General features: G+C 34.0%; 1 protein-coding gene across 19 annotated transcripts in view; it reads right to left on the bottom strand.

The window, feature by feature from the left end:
• Positions 1 to 17,897, bottom strand: part of DCAF6 (DDB1 and CUL4 associated factor 6) — a 133,356-nt gene that overhangs the window by 85,164 nt on the left and 30,295 nt on the right. For all 19 annotated transcript variants that reach the window (XM_026003352.2, XM_026003351.2, XM_072732926.1 and 16 more), the window contains one exon: positions 13,010 to 13,195. In XM_026003352.2, coding sequence (XP_025859137.1) covers positions 13,010 to 13,195 — 186 coding nt within the window. The remainder of the gene's footprint in view (positions 1 to 13,009; positions 13,196 to 17,897) is intronic.

Here is a 17,897-nt window from a genome sequence, read left to right as displayed (position 1 = left end):
TACTAGCAACAAAACCATTAGAAACTGAAAATTTAAAAACAATATTTACAAAAAGTACGAAAAATATAAAATACTTGAAGATATGTAAGACATGTTAACATTGAAAATTATAAAAAATAAAATAAAAGTCCTAAATAACAGGATATATATTGTGTTCATGGATTGGGACATTTAATACATTTAATACTGTCAATTCTCCCTAAATTGATATATAGATTCAAATAAATTCCAGCGGGATTTTTGGTATAAATGACAATTTGATTATCAAATTTATGTGGAAATACAAAAGATCTAAAATACCTTAAGTAAGTTGAAGAAGAAGAGCAAAGGACTTATACTACTAGCTTTAAGAGTTACTATAAAACTACAGTAATTAAGATAATATGATAGAAGTTTACTGATAAATCACTGGAAGAGAACAGGTACCGACCAAAAATAGGTGATATACATACAGCCAAGTGATTTATGATAGTGGTATAAAAGAAATTCAGTGGAGAAAAAAAAACAGTGTCAGAAAACTGGATATCCATATGCAAAGTAACAAAAAAAGTATTCAGGCAATACTTCAGACTTTCTTAAAAAATTATTACAACATAGATCATTGATCTAAGTGTAAAACATAAAACTATAAAACTTCTAGGAAAAAAATCCCTGTAACTTTTGGTTAAATAAAGTTTTTAGCTATAACATTAGCCCATAAGAACAAAGAACTTTGATAAAATGGGCTTCCTGAAAATTAAGAACTTCTTTTGGAAAGACAGCGTTAAGAAAATGAGGAAGAAAAGCCATAGACTGGGAGGAAAATCTTATAAATCACATACCTGAAAAATATCCAAAACATATTTTCAAAATCCCTCAAAACTCAATAATGAGAAATAAAAGTCCAATGGGCAAAGGATTTGAACAGTTCACCAAATACATAAAGATGATAAATAAGCACATAAAAAGTATGCTCAACATCATCAGATAATTGAGAAATAACACAAGAGATTCCATTATATATCTCTTAGGACGTCTAAAATAAAAAAAGATTGACCATAGCAAGTGTTAAAAAGGGATGCAGAACAACTGGAACTATCAGGCACTGCTTACAGAAATGTAAAATGATATAACCACTCTGGAAAAGTCTGGCAGTTTCTTAAAAAGTTAAACTCATTCCTCTAACATAACTCAGTCATTCCATTCCTATGTGTTTACCAAAGTAAAAGGAAAGTACATGTCCATCAAAGACACTTATACAAATATTCAAAACAGCATTATTTGTAACAGCCTAAAAGTAAAAACAACCCAAATGCCCATCCAAAGACGAAGGGTAATACAACTCAGGAATAAAAAGAGTTAGTTATTGATACTCTCAACAACATAAATGAATCTCAAAAATTATGCTAAGTGAAAAAAATCAGACCAAAAGAATACATACGGTTTGATTATATAATCTCATTCATATATAACTCCACAAAAAGTATAAACAAATCTACAGTAATTAAAAGATCAGTGATTTCCCAAGGATGTGGGGTTAAGTAGAGACAAGAGAAAGGGATTAAAAATGGGAATAAGGAAATTTTTGAATATAATGGATATATCCATTATCCTGAAATATGGGAATGATTTCAAGATACAATAAGCTGTCAAAACTCCACAAATTGTACACTTTAAATGTGTGCAGTCTGTTGGGGATTTACCCCAAAGATTCAGATGCAATGAAACGCCGGGACACCTGCACCCCGATGTTTCTATCAGCAATGGCCACAATAGCCAAACTGTGGAAGGAGCCTCGGTGTCCATCAAAAGATGAATGGATAAAGAAGATGTGGTTTATGTATACAATGGAATATTACTCAGCAATTAGAAACGACAAATACCCACCATTTGCTTCAACGTGGATGGAACTGGAGGGTATTATGCTGAGTGAAATAAGTCAATCGGAGAAGGACAAACAGTGTATGTTCTCCTTCATTTGGGGAATATAAATAATAGTGAAAGGGAATATAAAGGAAGGGAAAAGAAATGTTGGGAAATATCAGGAAGGGAGACAGAACATAAAGACTCCTAACTCGGGGAAACGAACTAGGGGTGGTGGAAGGGGAGGAGGGCGGGTGTTGGAGGGGAATGGGTGACGGGCACTGAGGTGGACACTTGATGGGATGAGCACTGGGTGTTTTTCTGTATGTTGGTAAATTGAACACCAATAAAAATTAATTTAAAAAAATAAAAAAATAAAGTAAAATAAAATAAATGTGTGCAGTGTATGACATATCAATTAAATCTCAATAAAGAACCTTCTGAATGCAACATTCATTCAAGATAAAATTCTTAGCAAACTAGGAACAGGTATATGGGTCGAAAATAAATAAAGAAAAATGTTATGACATTCAAAAAAGATATGACTGTGTATATAGGAAATCCAAAAGAATCTACAGTTGAATTATGAGAATTAATAAGTGAATAAAAGATTTCCAGTTTTAAATATTTTTATTTTATTTTTTTTTATGATAGTCACACAGAGAGAGGAGAGAGAGAGAGGCAGAGACACAGGCAGAGGGAGAAGCAGGCTCCATGCACCGGGAGCCCGACGTGGGATTCGATCCCAGGTCTCCAGGATCGCGCCCTGGGCCAAATGCAGGCGCCAAACCGCTGCGCCACCCAGGGATCCCTAAAAAGTAAAATTCTTAAAAAGATAACATTTGCAACAGTACCAAAACTATCAAATACACTAAAAAAAAATTAAAGGAAATTTGTACAGTAATGCCACATTAAAAATTATAAAATATTATTGAGAGAAGTTTAAATAAATACCTTTAAAATGCAAAAATATATCATCTTCATTGATTGGAATATACAATAATTGTAAGGTATTAGTTTGCCCTAAGTTTATCTTTAAATTCAGTATAATCACAATCTAATTTTCAGCAAACTGTTTTTGTTTTTGTTTTTTAGCTTAGACATTTATCACCTCACATAGTTAAACTTTTGTGTGTGTGATCAGAATTTTTATTTTATTTTATTTTTTTATAATAAATTTATTTTTTATTGGTGTTCAGTTTGCCAACATACAGAATAACACCCAGTGCTCATCCCGTCAAGTAGCAAACTGTTTTTTGTTGGAAAATAATATGCTGGTTTAAAAAGTTAGATTGAAACACAAAGAATCAACAATGGTCAAAATGTTCTTGGAAGCAGGAACAAGAAAATGTACTCTACTAGATATCAAGAGTCATTACAAAGCAATGGCAATTAAAACAATTTGGTACTTATAAAGTACAAATAGACCAATGGTGCAAAAAAGAGTAAAAAATGGATCTATGCATATATGAACTCTTGATTTACAATTAATGGCATGTTGAACAGCAATGGGGGAATAAAACCCATCTTTCAGTAAAAGATGGTAAGTAAAATCCATATGGAAATAGAGTGACAACAGCAAGATTGTAGAACAGAAAGCCTCAACCTATTTCCCCTACAAAAACACTTACTTTTAATAACAATATAAAGTCAAAAAGCCTTGGGGCACTTGAATGGCTCAGTTGATTGGTTAAGCGGTTGACTCTTGATTTCAGCTCAGGTTATGATCCCAGGATCATAAGCTCAAGCTCCAAAATGGGCTCAATACTGAGTGTGGAGCATGCTTAGGATTCTTTCCCTTTGCCCCTCCACTGAACCCCTCAACTTATGCTTGCTCTCTCTCTCTCTCTCTCTCAATAAAATAAAATAAAATAAAATAAATAATCAAAAAGCCTTTAGGAGAATACCAAAAATCTGTTAAGAAAGCAGTATACCAGGTAAGTTCAAAGCCAAGTGCAGCCATATTATATAATATGTATAATATGTGATAATATATATATTATCATATAATTAGAAAAGCTTATTTAATTTCAATCATATCAGCATCTCCCCCAAGGCAGCACAGCTCAATAGTGGGGGAAAAAAGCCCAACTTGCAGCATCTCCATTGGAAAGGAAAAAAAAGAGTGGAATATCTGTTCAACACTCTAGCTTCTAGGTAGAAGGCTGACAATGCACTAGTTTCTGTCTTGCTTGACTCTCGGCATTAATAAAACAGGAATATCTTGACAACAAAAGAGAGCTCAGCAGCTCACTGCAGCATCAAAAAACCTTCAGTATTGCAGACAGGAAAGGGAGCATGATCTCTCTAAACGGAAAATTATACACTCAAGACTAGAGAAGATACATTGTCATAAAAAAGTCTAAGGGATCTCCAGAATCTCTAGCTGGGCTGACTGGTGAAGGCTTCCCCCTGCATAAAACCAGTCTATAAAGACCAGGAAAGATGGCTGATTTTTCGAAAGAAAAATCACAACAACAAAATCACAAGGCACACAAGCATACAGGGTAAGAGCCCAATCAAAGGACAAAATAAATCTTCAGAAACTAACTCTAATAAATATATGAAAAGAATTTACCTATGAAAAGAATTTACAAATTAATCATTCTAAGGAAGCTCAATGCACTACAAGAGAACACAAATAGACAACTATGAAACTAGGAAAACAATGCATTAACAAAATGAGAATATCACCAATGAGATAAATACTGGAAAAAGAACCAAATAGAAATTTTGGAACTGAAGAATATAATAATTACTTTAAAAATTCACTAGAGGGGATCAACATCAGGCTTGATTAAGCAGAAAGAAGAATCAGCAAACTTGAAGACAACTGTTTTGAAATTCTCAGTTGGAGAAACAAAAAGGAAGAATGCAGAAAATTGAAGAATGCCCTAAGGGACTTACAGGACACAATAAGCTGAGCAATATATATGGAAATTCCAGACAGAGAAAAAGGAGGGGAGAGAGCTTATTTGAAAAATAATGGCTGAAAACTTCCCAATGAAAATGGATATCCACACTCAAGAAGCTCAAAGGACTCTAAATAGGACAAAACTTGTCAAAGAGAGGGGTGCCTGGGTGACTCAGTCAGTTAAGTGTCTGCCTTCAGCTCCTAAAATCAAGACCCATCAAGCCTGCTTCTCCCTTTCTCTCTGCCCCCTCCCTGCTTGTGCTTTTTCTCTCAAATAAAAAAATAAAATCTTTATTTTAAAAAAGTCAAAAAGAATCGTGAGAGCAGCAAAGGAAACATGAATCATCATGTACAAGTGAGCTCCTATAGACAGTGGATTTCTCAGTAGAAACATTATAGGCCAGAAGGGAGTGGGATAATATATTCAATGTGCTGAAAGAAAGAAAAGAAACAAAAAGACCTGCAAACTAAGAATACTACATCCAGGAAAACTGTTTTTTAAAAATGACAGAGAAATAAAGACCTTCTTGGGTAAACAAAAGCTGAAGGAGTTGATCACCAGAAGACCTGCCTTATAAGAACTGCTATAGGGATTCCTTCAAGTTAAAATAAAAAATATGAGATAGCAACACACTACAGTATAAAAATATAAAGGTCTCTGATAAAGGTAAATATACAGACAAATACAGAAATGTGCAATACTATAAATAGTGATATATAGATCACTTTTTATTTGAGCATAGATATTTAAAAGGATAAAGCATTAAAAATTATGCACTATGTCAATGAATACAACATACAAAAAGATGTAATCTGTGATAGTGATAACATAGTGGGAGCAGGATGTAATAAAGGAAGTAGTTTTTGTGTGTGATTGAAGTTAATTTGTTATCAGTTTAAGATAAATTGTTGTAACTATAAAATGTTTTATAAAATCCTTATTTTAACCACAATGAAAAAAAATATATAGATGTACAAAAGAAGAATCAAAGGATGTCACTAAAAAAAAAAAAAAAAAAAAAAAAACAAAACAAGAGTGACAAAATCATTACAATACATACAGGAAAAAATTGGTAAAATGGCAATAGTAAGTACTTCTCTATCAGTAACTACTTTAATGTAAATGGTACACTACCAAGAGAGAAGTTTATAGCAGTAACCACCTACATTAGAAAATAAGAAAGATCTCAAATCAACAATCTATCTTTACACTTCAAAAAACTAACAAAAGGAGGCACCTAGGTAGCTCACTGGTTGAGCATCTGCCTTCAGCTCAGGTTGTGACCTGGCTGGGGTCCTAGGACAGAGTCCCACCCACATCATGCTCCCCACAGGGAGCCTGCTTCTCCCTCTGCCTATGTCTCTCTTTCTGTGTCCCTCATGAATAAATAAATAAAATCTTAAAAACAAACAAACAAACAAAAGAACGACAAATGAAACCCAAAGTTAGAAGAGGAAAGAAATAATAGACTACCGCAAAAATAAAGGAAATAGAAGACAAAAAAAAAAAAAAATCAACGACACTAAGTTGGGTTTTTTATTTATTTATTTTTTAAAAGATTTATTTATTTATTTATGACAGACAGAGAGAGAGAGAGAGAGAGAGAGAGAGAGAGACAGGCAGAGGGAGAAACAGGCTCCATGCTAGGAGCCCAATGCGGGACTCGATCCCAGGACTCCAGGATTGCGCCCTGGGCCAAAGGCAGGCGCCAAACCGCCGAGCCACCCAGGGATCCCCTAAATTGGGTTTTTTAAAAAGATCTTCAATATTGACAAACTATTACCTAGACTAAAGAAAAAGATTCAAAAAAAACCACAAATGGAAGAAGAGGCTTTACTAATTATGCCACAGAAATAAAAAGCATGTTAAGACTCATATGAACAATTATACAACACATTTCTAGAAGAAATGTATATATTTCTAGGAACATACAACCTACCAAAACTAAATTATGAAGAAATAAATAATTTGAACAAATCTGTAACTAGTAAGGAGATTGAATCACTAATCAAAAATATCCCAACCAAAAAAGCCCAGAACCAGATGGCTTTACTGGGGAACTTTACCTTCACTTAAAGAACACCAATCCTCCCCAAACCCTTCCAAAAAAACTGAAGAAACAGGAACACTTCCAAATTCATCCTATAAGGACAACTTTATTGTGATACCAAAACCAAAGACACTAAAAGAACACAAAACTATAAACTATGTCCCTGATGAATACTGATGTAAAACTCTTCAACAAAATACAAAAAAAAAAAAAGAAAAAACCCAAAACGACAACATGTTATTCAGCACGATCAAGTGGGAATTACTAATGGAATGCAAAAATGAGTTCAATATATGCAAATCAATCAATATGATATACCGTATTAACATAATGAAGAACAAAAACCATATGATCATCATAACTGATATCAAAAAAAGCATCTGACACATCAACACTCCTTCACAATAAAAAATCTCAACAAACTAGGAATGGAAGGAAATTACTTCAACCTAATAAAGACCATATATAGAATCTCAGTTATCATATTCAATGGTAAAACACTAAAAGTTTTCTTACTAAGATCAGGAACAAGGTACAAATGCCTACTCTTACCACATCTATTCAATACAGCAGTGAATTCTAGCTAAAGCAATTAGGCAAGGAAAAAAAAAACACTGAAATTAGAAAGGAAGAGGTAAAATTATTTGTTTGGTGAAGATAGGATCTTATAGGTAGAAAATGCTGAAGATCCCAATACAAAATACTGTTAGAACTAATAAATGAGGGGATCCCTGGGTGGCGCAGTGGTTTGGCGCTTTCCTTTGGCCCAGGGCACGATCCTGGAGACCCGGGATCGAATCCCACATCAGGCTCCCGGTGCATGGAGCCTGCTTCTCCCTCTGCCTGTGTCTCTGCCTCTCTCTCTCTCTCTCTCTCTCTCTGTGACTATCATAAATAAATAAAAATTAAAAAAAAAGAAATAAAAAAAAGAACTAATAAATGAGGGGCGCCTGGGTGGCTCTGCCTGAGTGCTTTCCACTCAGGTCATAATCTCAGGATCTAGGATTGAGCCCCACGTCAGGCTTCCCACTCAGCAAGGAGCCTGCTTCTCCATCTGCCTCTCACTACTGCTGGTGCTCTCTCTCTCAAATAAATAAATAAAATCTTAAAAAAAAAAAAAAAAACCTAATGAATGTATACAGCAAAGCCGCAGGTTACAAAAATCAGCTTTTTCTATATACTATCAATAAACAATCTGAAAAGAAAATTAGGACAACAGTCTCATTTACAATAGCTATCTTCAACAAATCTATGGAATGGGAGAACATACAAACTGATAAGGCGTTAATACACGAAATACAAAAAGAACCCGTTCAACTCAACCAGAACATTTCATTAAGTAAATGTAAATCAAAAACACAATGAAAGATCTCCTCACACCCATTAAAATGGTTACTCTTGAACAAAAAAAGAAAATAACAAGGGTTGACAAGAATATGGAAAAACTGGAACCCTTATGCACTGCTGTTGGGAATGTAAAATGGAACAGCCACTATGGAAAACAATATGGAGGTTCCTTAAAGAATTAAAAATAAGGGGGCACCTAGGTTCATTCAGTGGAATGTCCAACTCTTGATTTCGGCATAGGTCATAATCTCAGGACGGTGGGATCGAGCCCTGTATCAGGTTCCATGCTTGGTGAGGAGTCTGCATAAAATTCTTTCCCTTTCCCTCTCTCACCCTGTTCTCTCTCTTTCTCTCTCTCTCTGTCTCTCTCTCTCAAACAAATAAATCTTTTTTAAAAATAGAATTATTACATAATCCAGCAATCCCATTTCTGGGTATATAAACCCAAAAAATCAAAACCGGGGTCCCAAAGAGATATTTGCACCCCCATGTTCACTGCATTACTCACAATAACCAAGAAGTAGAAAGCCCAAATGTCCAATGACAAGTAAATGGATTGTATGATATATACATACAATGGGAAAGTATTAAGCCTTAGAAAAGGAAATCCTGCCATAGATTGACATGGATGAACCATGAGGACATTATGCTAACCAAAATAAGCTAGTCACAAAAAGAAAAATGCTGGGGCAGCCCCGGTGGCTCAGCGGTTTAGCGCCGCCTTCAGCCTGGGCATGATCCTGGAGACCCGAGATCGAGTCCCCTGTCAGGCTCCCTGCATGGAGCCTGCTCCTCCCTCTCTCTGCCTGTGTCTCTGCCTCTCTCTGTGTGTCTCTCATGAATAAATAAATAAAATCTTAAAAAAAAAAAGATTTAAAAAAAAGACAAATGCTACATGATTGTACTTCTATGAGGTATCTAAAATAATCAAACTCAGAAATAAAGTAAAATGGAGGTTGCAAGGGATAGGGGAAGAGGGAATAGTGGAATTGTTCAATGGATAGATTTCAGCTTTAAAAAATATCCTATTCACACATACATTACAGTTTATATGTATTCAGCAAAAAAAAACCACCTTTGGTTAATGGGTATACATTGTTAAAATGTCTTTATGGAGAATGCTCTTTGTATGCTATTTGGGATTCTCATTTAATTCTCCAAGAAATAAATTATATTAATACAAAAATCCATAAGGAGAAAAAAAATTTACCCTAACTTCATACTATCACAAAAATCAAATGCAGGTGAATTATAATACCTAAATGCAAAGACGAAACAATAAACTTTTTAAAAGAGAAAATAGAAGAATATTTCCATAATCTCAAACTAGGAAAAAAAAATTTTTTTAAAGATTTAGAGAGAGAGAGAGAGAGAGAGAGAGAGGCAGAGACACAGGCAGAAGGAGAAGCAGGCTCCATGGAGGGAGCCCGATGTGGAACTCAATCCTGGGACTCCAGGATCATGCCCTGGGCTGAAGGCAGGCGCCAAACCACTGAGCCACCCAGGGATCCCCAAGGTAAAACTATTTTGACCAGGATGCAGAAAGCACTAATAATAAAGGAAAACATCAATAAATTAGACATTAAAAACATCTGTTCATCCAAAGACATCATTAGGAAAGTGAAAAATTAACCACAGAGTAGGAAAAGATAGGTTCATATACAGAAGAGATTAAGAAACTCCTATAAATCAAAAATAAGATGACAAACCCAATGAAAAGATTAGGAGAGACATTTGAATAGGCACCTGACAAAAGAATATATCCAAATAACCAAAAAACATATGGAGAGATGCACAACCTTAGCAGCATCAACAGGGAAAGGCACTTGAAACCATAAAATGACACTATATAAGCTGCCAAAATTAGAGACTAATAATACCGATTGTTGGCAAAGATGGGCAACAATAGAAACTCTTGTATACTACTGGCAGGAATATAAGTTGTTACAATTATTTTGGAAAATTATTTAGTAATATCTCTAAAATAAACAAAAACATATCCTATGACCAAGCAAGTTTACTTCTAAGTATATGTGCAACAAAGTACATGCATTTTGTACTTGGGAGTCATGTAAAGGAATGTTCTCCAAGCAGGAAATCAAATTTAAAAGTTTCATCAACAATAGAAGAAATCAATCAATCATGATATATTCACACAATGGAATACTATAACAATTAAAATGAACAAATTATAGTTGCACCCAATATGGATGAATTTGACAAATTATTAGAGGTCAGAACAAGGAGACTTCTGGGATACTTAATGCTTTTATATTTCTTGACCTAAGTAGTTGTTATCTGAATAGATTTACTTTGTGGTAATTTACTAAGCTATATACTTAGGATTTATGTGCTTTTCCTAAATTGTTTTACTTCAATTAAAAAAAAAAAAAAAAGCTTAATGGTAGATGGAATAAAGTCATCTAATACATGTAATCAGAATTCCAAAAGAAAAAAATGGAGAATGGTAAATAACCAAAGACCAAAGATTGCAAATTTCCCACATTTTTCAAGATGCCAATTTCCTGATGCCAAAAACGCATCAATAAATTCCAAGTTTTAAAGACCTGGCTGGTTGTAAAACTGATTTAAATGAATCCTGAAATGGTAAGATGAAACTACAGCAGAAGTCCCAACATCTCCTTCCTTAATTATATTTAAAGACTATGGGGCGACTGGGTGGCTCAGGTGGTTAAGCGTCTGCCTTTGGCTCAGGTCATAATCCCGGGGTCCCAGGAAGGAGTCCTGTGTTGGACTCCCTGCTCAAATAAAAATAAAAAAGGAAATCCAAGCTTAACTATACTGTGGTGACATTAATAAAGGAGAAAACACAGTAAAGAAAAATGTAATTAAAAGTAGCCAAGGAAGAGGGGTGCCTGGGTGGCTCAGTTGGTCAAGTGTCTACTTTCAGCTCAGGCAATGATCCCTGGGCCCTGGGATGGAGCTGGCCCCTCCCCCTGCTCATGTTCTCTCTCTCTCTCTCTCTCAAATAAATCTCTTTTTAAAAAAAAGGCAGTGGGGTGCCTGGGTGGCTCAGTGGTTGAGTGTCTGCCTTCCCAGCGTACTGGTCTTGAGTTCTGCATCAGGCTCCCCACAGGGAGCCTGCTTCTCCCTCTATGTCTCTGCTTCTCTCTGTGTCTCTAATGAATAAATAAATAACATCTAAAAAAAAAAAAAAAGAGTCAAAAAAGAGAGACAGATTAACTATAAAGAAATTACAATTAGACTGATGACTGAGTTCTCTTCAACAATAAAGTTAGAACACAGTGGAATAGCACCTAAATTAAAATAACTATCAAACTAGATATCCAGGGCAGCCCTGGTGGCACAGCAGTTTAGCACCACCTGCAGCCCAGGGTGTGATCCTGGGGACCAGGGATCAAGTCCCGCATCAGGCTCCTTGCATGGAGCCTGCTTCTCCCTCTGCCTGTGTCTCAGCCTCTCTCTCTCTCTGTGTCTCTCATGAATAAATAAATAAAATCTTAAAAAAAAATAGATATGCAGCAAATATCCAGCAAAACTATCTTTGATGAATTGATATAAAATTCTTCATTTTCTGGAAAGAGATGAAAAAAGAAAAGGAAGGAATGAAGAAAAGAAAAGGATAATAGGAAATGAAAATTGTTTCTATTAACAAACTTTTACTAGAGGAACTGGTAAAGAAAGTACTTTAGGTACACAAATGGCCCCACATGGAGAATCTGTGGTGGAAAAGCCAAAAAGTATTGGTAAATATGTAGGCAAGTCTAAACAAATACAAACTAATGAGACAGTAATATATAATTTATGAGAGAAAAGATATAACTAAATTCAGAATAATATAAGCATATAAAATTGGAAACAGGAGAAGAGATTAAAATGTTCTAAAGTGTTTTATTCAGAAGGGCAAAAGTATTGATTTTAGGCTTTGTTAATTATTCTTCTAAAGCATGAATGTCTATCTTCCATGCAAATAGCAGAAACAAAACAGAAAGCAAATCTTCAAGCAATTTTAAAGAAAGGCATAAAGGCAAAGGATAATACATATATAGAGGAAATAAAAAAAAAACAAAACACAAACAGAAAACAGTAAAATAAAAAAAAAACAGTAAAATAAATGAATAGATCCAAATATATCACCACTCACAATAAATTGTCAAAGCATGAATTGACTAAAATCTCCAGTTCAAAGCCAAATTTATGAAAATGGATGAGAAAATAAAATGCATCTATATGCTATTTTTGTAAGTACACACCAAAACATGAGGTCACCAGAGAAATGAAATTCAGATCATGGAAAAAGACATACCAGGTTAACAAATAATGGGAAACCGATGAATGATTTCATGCAAAGAAATGATATGAAAAGACTCTAAAAGAGCAGTCTGAAAAGTAAACAATTTTTCTGAATCAAGTTAAGCAGTATCATTGTATCTTAAATTCATTTCACCTCATTTAATTCAGCTCCGGGTTTGAACTTATTAATGTCTTCTAGGAATCTGATTCTTTTGGCTAGTGTGCAAGTGTTCTTTCTGCCATGGGAACATTTGATAAACATGCCATCAACGACTTTATATAAGACAGAGATAAAGTGTGAAGAGGTTAAAGCCTAGTATACAGGCTTATAGCACAGTAATAGAAATATTTCTAAAGGCTGACATTACAAACTCTATTACTATTTCATTTTATTTCTTCATTTTATTCACAAGTCTATCAAGACACACTTTCTCAAGTACTTTACTGAAATCTAGATCGTCTGTCAATAATTTCTGACTACATATGCATGAGTATGTACATTACATACACAAATCTACACATACACATACTTATAAAAAAACACACACTAATATATTTTCATATATATAAAGTACTGTACCTCATAGGTAGTTCCATAATGGCACGTAAATTGGCATTGTCTGTTGGTTTCTGCATCTTGCTCAACGTTGGTATAAAATATTACTCCATCTCCAGAGCAAGACACAATTTGCTTATCATTTGTGCACGGTAAGAACTTTGCACTAAATATATTTGCTCGGTGCCCTGAACGAATTGTTGTCAAAACCTACAACACAGAGAAAGAACTTCTTGGTGATTTATTATTTCCTAGAAAGAAACATTCATATTTAATATAATCATAGCCAGGAATAAATTCGCATTAACATTACTATCTCAATAAAAAATTATCATTTGATTCTCAACTATTATAATTTATAAAAAAACAGAATCTCACATATTTTCTTTTTTCTTTCTGAGATATGAAAAGCAAGTACCATCAGTAGGAACAGTGCTGTGAAAATTAAATTATGTATTTCCATCTACTTGGTGTATCTGTCTTATTCATAAAATCTCAGTAAATAAGGACTATTATAAATGGGGGGGGGGAGAGAGAGAACCAGAGAAGATGATTTTTATGATTTTAAAAATATTTTCCTATATTCCTCAGATAATTGACTTCAAACAAATTACTTTTAGGCCTGGGGAGTGGGTACAGGAATGGGGAGAAAGGACTACCCTAACAGACTTCTGAAACTGTTGACTAGATGATTTTTAAGTTATTCTCTTCCAGGATAACAAAATAAAAGTAAACTGATTTAAATGAATCCTGAAATGGTAAGATGAAACTACAGCAGTCCCAACATCTCCTTCCTTAATTATATTTAAAGACTATGGGGCGACTGGGTGGCTCAGGTGGTTAAGCGTCTGCCTTTGGCTCAGGTCATAATCCCGGGGTCCCAGGAAGGAGTCCTGTGTTGGACTCCCTGCTCAGCAGGGAGTCTGCTCCTATCTCTCCCCCACTATTCCTCCTCTGCTCATGCTATCTCTCTCTCAAATAAATAAAATCTTTAAAAAAATAAAGACTAGAATTCCTGTGACAGAAATAAAGTTTAAAATAAATATTTAAATATTTGCAACATACAGTAAGGATAAAGGACAAATTCCCCTAATAGTGCTTAAAAATTGAGAGAAAGAAACTTAACAAAACCTGGGGTTTTTTAACTGAATGGGCAAAAGATCTATATAGTCCACAAAAAGATCTACAAAGGGTCTTTAAGAATGTGAGAAAAACATCCAACTTTGTTCATAAGGGAAATGCAAATTGAAGCTACACTGAAAAGCTAATTCTCATTTTCAGATTGGCAACAATTCAAGTTTGACAATACATTATGTAAGTAAGCCTCCTGGGAAACAGGCTTTTCAACATTTCTGGTGGAGCATTAGATGGTACAAGATGAGTGGAGAGGAATTTAGCAGCACTTCACAAAACTAGACACGTGTTTACCCTTTGACTAGACAAGTCTATTTCTAGGAATTTACCTTTAAGACATACCTCCAACAATACAAGAAAATGCACAAATTTATTTAAAGAGCTATTCATTACAGCAAATCACAAAAGACTTAGTGAATAAATTATGGTACATCCCCACACTGTATGTACAATGAGAATTTAATGCAGTGGGACTCTGGTGTGCTTTAAAAAATAAGGACATGTCAAAATAGACAAATTTGTCTTTAAATAACCCACCAAACAAACTGGGGTAATGAAAAAATAAAAAAAGTATTATCAGTAATAGATCATAATATATTGAATTTTTAAAAATCCATAATCCCAAAGTGATTTTTTTGAAAAAACAGTAGGGACAATCCTCTGATTTATAAAATAACGTCAATTAATAAATGTAGAAGGAATGACAATTAAAAATCACTATTTTGTAGCTACATTTTAATAACTGATCAAGGCAAGAATCAATACTAAAACCACTGTAAGAAAGATTATTATGAAAGAGAATATTCACACAGTCTCAACATACCACTTCACAAGCAGCTTATTAACTGCAAAGGGTAACATTCCTATACAATGGAGAGCTCAAACTTAACATCACCAGTAAGGAGACAAACTAACATCACATACCACAAAGTCACCTGTGGAGACTTCTTAGCTATAATGTTTAATTTTTATCTATTCATGAAAAAACAATCAGACAAATCCAAACTGAGAAACATTGTATAAAACAACTGTTATTCTGATGTTAATACAATAAAACAAGTATCATCTCAATGTCTCAAAAGACCAAGAAGTTGGATAAACTATCCTAAAGGAGACTAAGGAAATATGACAACTGCATGAAATGATGGATGGAGCTTGGATTGAAAGAGGCATGGCAGTGACAACAGCATAAAACAAGTGAGAAAATTTGAATATAGACCATATTCATATATATGTGCATGTATTGCATATATACACTGTCAAATAGAAAATCATGTATGTAATAGCATATAGATGACTGATCATTCCTGATAAATCGCCACCAACACTGAATTAATAACAAGTACTGAATCAGTGCTCCTAGGGAAATACGTGGTTAGGTTCCTTTGAGCCTCATGCCACATTTTCCTTAATTAATCAATACACAGCGTTGTTTTATAGGTTTCTGTATAAAGACATATTTAATATATACTGTTGACTCATTAACATTGAACTCATGGCCAATTGCATTATAACTCGTGCCTAATGAAACTCAGCTAACATTTTTTTCTCCGTAAGAAACATCCCAGGCTTCTTGTGCTAGGAACACAAGACAGTATTTCAACATGATATCTGGGGACATTTTAAAACAGTGAAATCATTATAAAAAGCACAAAAATGCAAAAATGTGACACAAAATATACCATGAAAAAGATATAGTATGTTTACAGTATGAGAGCTGAAATAAGAAGTCAGCTTTGTTTATCTCAGCTGGTAATGTAAGTATTGATTTGTGTACTGAATGACTTAATTCTCTTCCACTCTGCTCATGTGCATGGCCATGAATGGAAGTATCAACTTAGGAATTAAAAATAAATTTCAGGGACACCTGAGTGGCTCAGCGGTTGAGCCTCTCTGCCTTTGGCTCAGGATGTGATCCCGGATTTCTGGGATTGAGTTCCACATCAGGCTCCTTGCATGGAGCCTGCTTCTCCCTCTGCCTGTGTCTCTGCCTCTCTTTCTGTGTCTCTCATGAATAAATAAATAAAATCTTTTTAAAAAATAATAAATAAATAAAAATAAATTTCAATGAATAGGCAAATTTGCAAATATGAAATCCACAAGTAATGAAGATTAACTCCAGATTCAATATTACTTATTTTTAAAAATAGAATAATGTTGTCTTAGTAGATATATGCCAAAGTATTCATGAATAAAGTGCATGATGCCTCCAACTTACACTCAATTGTTTTAAAAAAAATTTATTTGTGGATGTTTATTGTATTTTTTTTAATTTTTCCAAAAGTTTTTAAATTTTAAAACAAAGTTAAGAAAATATATTTCAACTTTATTTTAGGTTTGGTTTTAAGTATTTAGTGTATAACACAAACTGCCAAATTTTTATCAGAGAGTACCACACTAAATCATAACAAAAATTTGGAATGACTATTAGCAGCTATTTATCTTGACCACTTTGAATACTTAAGTCACTTCATTTTATTTAAGATTTAGGTTACTGAGTTATGGCCAAAATAAGGATTTGCTGAGTGCCATAAATTACTCCACAGTAAGTCTTACACATATAAAGCACATATAATTAGAGTCAAATAAAAAACAGGGTGGGGGGGGTATCTTTTGCACCTATATCAACCAAAGCCAATGAAGAATAAAATTTGTCTGTTAAAAAGTATTTTAAATTCTTTCATTACTCTCTTCAAGTTTAAGACACTAAGATCTGCAAGACTAAGGTATAAAAATAATACAAAGAATAATTAATGTAAAGCCTTTAAACAAAATAGGTGTCATGGCCTTTACCTCTGTCAGGTATTTTGACATGGTTTACCAAGTAGCTAACTATGTAAAAGTCACTGCATACAGTGTATATAGTAATTTCTTCATCTTTTGTCTTTGCTTTAGTCACATTCAGCAGACATTATTCTTAACGACTCATGATTTATCTCCACTTAACAGGTTTATGCATAGCTTAAGAAACAAAAGCACTCAATACACTAGTATTGTGTATTGACATATCACATATTATTCACATATTATTCACATATTGAGATGGATTTCTTTATGAAAATGATCAAGATTTAAAGAGTAAACATTTTAAGCCTTTTCCTTTTAGACAAATCTCTTGATTTCAGATATCCTCTTTCAAACTTACTACCCTTCCAGTGTTCTCCATCTTTATCTCAATGGCAGCAATATCCACCCACACAGTTGATCAAGTCAAAAACTAAAGAATCGTCCTTCATTTCTTTCCCTCATCCACTACATAAAATCCACCAGAAAATCCAGGTCTAAGATACATTCCAAATTACTTCTCATCAACTCAATGGCATTACCTTTGTCTAACCTACCATCCCTTTTCACTGAGATGACTCGATGGCCTCCTATCTCCCACTTCTGATCTTACTCAAACTCTACTCTACAGATAGCAGCCAGAGCTATCTTTTAAAAACGCAAATCATATCACCATGAATGTTTAATATACTCCAGTGAGTATTTCAATTACACTAAAATGTAAACTCGTTAATATTGCCTATTAAGCCTACTATCTGACCACTGCCTACCATGTTAATTTCATTTTGTACCACTCTCCCCAATTTATTAATAGATAATTGTTGGAAGAACAGTACTCATATGTATATGATCAGTAAATTCAACAAAGGTCAGAATTTGTTTAGAATTGTTGAAACTGAACTATATAATCAATACAGATATGCATTCTACTGAAGGTAAATAGTAAGATTGATTTTTTAAAAAATGATGTGCATTTGCAGTTACTATTTTTGGC

This window comes from Vulpes vulpes, chromosome 13 (genome assembly GCF_048418805.1).
Source record: "Vulpes vulpes isolate BD-2025 chromosome 13, VulVul3, whole genome shotgun sequence".
NCBI classification, from domain to species: Eukaryota; Metazoa; Chordata; class Mammalia; order Carnivora; family Canidae; genus Vulpes; species Vulpes vulpes.
This window is presented reverse-complemented; position numbering and strand designations above follow the sequence as displayed.